General features: G+C 42.5%; 1 protein-coding gene across 1 annotated transcript; it reads right to left on the reverse strand.

The window, feature by feature from the left end:
• Nucleotides 1–1,900: 1,900 nt before the first annotated feature.
• Nucleotides 1,901–3,854, reverse strand: LOC100285453 (GATA transcription factor 22). The gene is made up of 3 exons (NM_001158346.1): nucleotides 3,701–3,854; nucleotides 3,509–3,607; nucleotides 1,901–2,582 (listed from the first exon to the last, which is right to left on the reverse strand). Exons 1-3 carry the CDS (start codon nucleotides 3,761–3,763, stop codon nucleotides 2,325–2,327), a joined length of 420 nt encoding a protein of 139 aa, NP_001151818.1. The 5' UTR covers nucleotides 3,764–3,854; the 3' UTR covers nucleotides 1,901–2,324.
• Between the last annotated feature and the right edge of the window lie 1,643 nt (nucleotides 3,855–5,497).

A 5,497-nucleotide genomic window follows, 5' to 3' on the forward strand; every position in this document is an offset into this window, starting at 1 on the left:
GGTCGTAAACCTATTTACAGTGGCGTTTTTCGTAACCGCCAGTGCTAGGGGTCAGTAGAAATCACCATTTTTACAGGCGGGTAACTGAGAACCGCCAGTGGAAATCGATTTTCACTGGCGGTCGACGTAATAAAACCACCAGTGAAAATCGTTTCCAGGAAACATAAAATAGATTTTAAAAATAGTAAAAAAAGTATTTTTATTAGGGAGACCTCGCGGCCCGCCCGCCTGTTCGTCTTCGTCGAAGTCGCAGGTCGCGGAATTTTTCGTGCACTACACAGTTGCTAGGAATCGAACCCCTGACCTCAGCCTCACGCGTACCCTCCTCTATCACTCCGGCTATGGCATGCTTTGTGTTTAGTGTGTAGTTTTGTTGCCCACATATTACAACTAACTGAGTGTAAATAGCTTGTTTGAGACCGTAAACGAATTCAAATAAAACAGTTGTCAACTACAAAGTTGAATAATTTTTGAAGTTCTAAAACTTTCATTTTGACACTTTTTTCATCCGAGGTCGTTTGCAAAATTTGAATTTTAAATTTGACAAATTTAGATACAATTTTTTGAGAGCCGAAATGATTTCAAATAAAAAAGTTATCAACTACAAAGTTTTATAATTTTTAGAGATCTACAACTTTTATTTTGATAGTTTCATCATACGAGGTCGTTTGAAAAACTCGAAAAATTAAGGATAAAAATGATTTCTAGTGGCGGTTCTTTAAGAAAACCGCCACTAGAAATCGATTTCTACAGGCGGTTTCTTAAGAAAACCGCCACTAGAAATCATAGATTTCTACATGCGGTTTTCATAAGAAACCGCCTCTAGAAATACGATTTCTAGTGGCGGTTTTCTTAAGAAACCGCCACTAAAAATAGCACAGACGGTTGATAACTGAATCCGCCTATAAAAATATAACGCACCGCAGGCTTTGAGTCTTTTTCTACTAGTGATAGCCTCGTCGGGTCACCCATATTCACTGGTGGGTATGGATTTACCCCGGTCACCTGTACCCACAAAGATTGAACATTTACATTATACAACTGTCAAGTATATCCATCTAAATACCATTACAAAATTTCTAACATCATTCAATCATCTATTCAAGAACACCATAGATAATTGGATAAAGTAGCAACACTAGGATAATACCACATGACACATTACATTTTTCATTACATGGTTATCCAATAGTTGTTAAGCTTTTTATGACATTATCAGATTGTATAATACTCAAAAGAGATAGATGACTAAAGCCTAAATCCATGCTTTTGGACTAAGTTTATACGGAGTATTTTATATCCATAGGTTAACAGATATGGTTGATAATGGAACGTTCTAATACTCATTTACCCATTGAGTGAATGTTTTTATTCAATAAAAAACATATGGATAGAACATTTAGCTCATATACATATCTAACAAAGTAAATAATCATCATTGAGTATCGGGTCGCAGTTACCTATTGCCATCTCTACCCACTGTACAGGGCCACCTGCTCTGATGGCACACAGCACACGCTCTGCATTCCGCAGCTTCTCCAGAGCAGAGCGCTGGACAACGGAGGCAATCAATGCGGGAAGCAATCGGCGGCCCCCTCGGTCGGTACTTGGTAGAGGAGCATCGTCCGGCCAGTACCGCTAACGGTGGTCCGTACGCCAACGGTGGCGCGCAAGCAACGCATGCTTGCTTTGGTTCCGCTACCAGTTTGTCCAGGCATGCCGCATGCCACAGCCGCGGTGGTGAATCGGATGAATGGACAAAGTTCTGTCGAAACAGTGGAACTGTGGAAGCCCGTAGCCCTGTCATGACGCTCAAGTCATACCTGAACATGAACCCCGAAGCTGCTTCGATTTGACGGTGTTCTCTTAATCAGAAAAAAAAATCCTTACTGAAACTACGAAACAAAACAAAACAGCTCAAATCCTTTATTATTTGGACCATTATTCCAGAACGAGAAGGGATGGCGTCTCCTCTTTGATCACCCATCCCTCACAAATGGGGCAACATCAAAGTACATACAAAAAACCAAAAAGAGAAAAGACAAGAGAAAAAAGATGTGCGGGGGGAATGGGATCAACAGACCTCTGATTATGGAGCCTACCACAAATCACGTAGAAGATATATGGCTGGCTGGCATCAAGATCTACGGGTGCGGCGAAAACAGAGGAAGACAAGACGATCAACGGAGTGATTAGCTTGGCACTAATAATCCGCCCCAATCACAAGATCACACAACCCTGAGATAGGCCTGCAATCGTTCGGCAGTCACTGTGCAGGGGGTACGTTGTATGTACACTGCTGATCTGGCGTTGGAGGAGGGTCCTTATCCATGAAGCAACGTGGATGTGGGCGAAGAAGATAGGGTCATCAGCAGCAGAGCAGCCTCCTCCACTCCCATTAGCAGCCTCCGTTTCTGCACCACCTGCAAGTTGCTGCTCCCGCTGCTGCTGTTGCTAGAGCTGTCTTTTGCTTCATCCGTCTTCGCCTCGCCATTATTTTGTTGTTGCTGCAGCTTGCGGTCTAGGCCAAGCTCTTGCCTCCTCTTTTTTCGGTACCGGATCCCACAGGCGTTGCAAAGTGACTGCCAGCAGAATTGAAACGAGTTAAGGGAGAGAAAAAAAAGTGACTGCATTCGATTTGTTTTAAGGGTATAGACTGAATGTAATCATCTGTTTTCAGCTAGGGGAATCAAAGTGGATAAAGTATCTTTTTTTTTCTCCCAGCACATCATTGGCTCGGTTTTTAGCACTGTTGGGAGGAACAGCTCACCTAACTACCAACTTGCAGTCCAATTGGATAGAGAGAAATATCAACAAGTCAAGAAGTATTAGTATGAATATAAAAGCAATATTTCCATGAAAAACTAATAGAGCAGTTTCATTTATCTCAAATGCAAATAGCTCCTCCATCGTCAAATCCACTTTCAAGCATTTGGCCGGTAAGAGCAAAAGAAGACTTCGCTGAATAGACCCTCAAACAGCGTGCTTGTCTCGGAGTGACAGCTCACGTTGATGGTACCGCGTCAGCATGTTGCCTATGGAATTAAAATTAAAAAAACACAAAAACTAGAAGACCTTGGGCGCACAGGCTAGATTTGGTGGAATGTGGCTGGATCGTTCTTAGCTAGCTGTCTCCGATTAGAACACACTGCACCAATTGGACTTGGTCTTTGGTGCCTCCATTTCATCCTACTGCTTTCCTCGACCGAATTTGAATCCAACATTCACTATATACGAGGTCGGTAGTAAATTAATAAGGTTATTATGAATAGATAGATGATCACACATATCCTATCCTATATACTCCAATACAACCAGGAAAAACGAGTAGTAAGTATACGCAGGACGACTATTGGAGTCGTGTGTATACATAGCTAAGTTGATCAAGATCAGCAACCAAACCAGCGACCAGGAATCCCCAATCTGGTGCGGACGAACGCTATACGCACGGAGCTGCTAGCCTGGCTAACAAGAGGAGAGGAGGGAGGGCGATCATGAGCTAGCTTACCCTGGGCCCGGTCGGGCCGCTGCGCCACATGGGCGTGGTGGTGGCGCGGCATTCGACGCAGCTCCTGGTGGCTTTCTCCGCCGCCACGATCCCGTCGATCTGCAACGGCGGGTCGCAGGAAGCAGACCGGGATGACAGAGCTCGGAGCAAAGGAGAGGAAGAGAGAGCGGAGACGAGAGCCGATGGATGTACCTTACAGCGATCGGCGGAGCCCATCGGCGTCGGCGCCGGCGCGCGGCCCGCAGCAGACGACATCCCCGATCCGTGGCCGGGGTTGGCGACAGGATTGCGCGCTTGGAGAAATTTAGTTTCGGCCCGTGTGCGTTGTTTCTTAGATAGTAGAAGCGTGCAGTAGAGAGTAGAGGGTAGTTGCGGGGAAGGGAAGGGAAGGGGGATGTGTGTGTGGTAGAGTACTAGAGTCTGAGAGTTCTGATGCGGTGATGCCTACGCATGTATCACGTAGACGAAGAGGTGACGTGTCCTTTGCGGCCGCCCTGGAAAAGATTCTTTCTTTTCTGTTTTTGTATCGCTGGGTTTGATTGAAGCATGACTGAAATCTGAAAGGGACCTCAAAACTACTCCATTTAATCAGATTATTTTCAACTATATACTTAAAGAAAGGACATAATTTAGCTAATAATATTATAACGACGTCTTGTAGTTTAGGATAAAAAAATAGCTAATAGCTCACGTACCATTAGTCAGGCCGTTCGATTTTGTTTGTTTTAAGCGTCGAGATTTGATCAGAGCACTGTTCATGTTAAAGTTTATCTCATCTATTTATGCCCTGCGTATTCCTTCGTGAGGGAAGAAGCCGGACGCTTATGGTTTCATTATCTAAAAAAATAATATACTAATGTGTTGCTGTCATAGACATCTCACTTTCATATGCATTCAGTGAGCGAAACAGAGAGTACCCTTTTAATCTTGAAAAGTTATGCCACTATTAGTTAGCCAAGTTCAGTTTGATCTCAAAATTCTCTGTACAAATAAATAATAATAAAACACCCAACTATATATACATAAGGGATCCGCCTTCATTGAGCTTTTAAAATTAGAGTTGTGCAACCGTAGAAAATCCAACCGTAGGAAAAATGAGGCCGCAACGAAGAATCGTTGTGTGGGGGGAATATTCTAGTGTTTTTTTATGGGTATCTGACCTTTTTAGCATCTATTTGAGTGGTGATTTTTTTAAAAGTAAGGCTATCGGTTGTTGTTTTATTAGAAGAAGATAAAGATAATGTTTCAGGGATAAGGTACCTAAAACTTTTAAGATATTGTTTGGTTCACGCATTTGTAAATATAAAAAGGAATTGATAATATTAAATCATATTTGTTTAAGTTCAACCGTAGTTAGATCCCACATTAGAAACTAATACCGATCTATTCAAACTTATTACCGCAGGTAATCGAGCGTGAATTATTATTGTTGTCATTTATGTTACTTTTGGTGAACCAAGCAGCACAACGTGCTAACAGTTGAGGTAAATAGCTAAACGCGTCAATGCTAAACTTCTTTAGGCTAAAAAGGGAAAACTCCACATTTACTGATATGACCACTTGTGTTATTTTGTTTTGTTTTAGAATCCACACTTACCTGGAGACATGGTTGAAACGCGATACGGCCATCTATGACGTGTTTCGCTTAAATAACAATAACATAAAACTTAGGCTTGAAGAAGCCTGACGTCACGGCTTACTGGCCAGCACAGAGGCTTGGGGCTTACGCTATCACGGCCTTAGTAGTAGACTAGTAGTTCTCATAGTCTAAAGTCTACATAGACGATGTCGAGCTCATTTTAAAACAAAACGATACTAATTAATATGTTTTTTTATCAGCATGATGTTACTCTTTTAGTCAACTTCCAGCAGTACTCTGTTATTTTTATAACAACGCAGCGGTACTCTGTTCTGTTCTGTTCTGTTCATTTGGTCGATGGAAACCACTGGAGCCTGCTTGAGCATGCATGAGTAGTATAGTATCTCTTC

Source organism: Zea mays, chromosome 8 (assembly GCF_902167145.1).
Source record: "Zea mays cultivar B73 chromosome 8, Zm-B73-REFERENCE-NAM-5.0, whole genome shotgun sequence".
Taxonomy (NCBI): domain Eukaryota; kingdom Viridiplantae; phylum Streptophyta; class Magnoliopsida; order Poales; family Poaceae; genus Zea; species Zea mays.

Coding starts and splice junctions, on each gene's coding strand:
- LOC100285453 (NM_001158346.1), bottom strand. CDS start 3,763: ATGTCGTCTGCTGCGGGCCGCGCGCCGGCGCCGACGCCGATGGGCTCC. Junction 3,608..3,700: donor GCTCCGCCGATCGCTGTAAG/GTACATCCATCG, acceptor CCGCCGTTGCAG/ATCGACGGGATCGTGGCGGC. Junction 2,583..3,508: donor GCGGCCCGACCGGGCCCAGG/GTAAGCTAGCTC, acceptor TTCTGCTGGCAG/TCACTTTGCAACGCCTGTGG.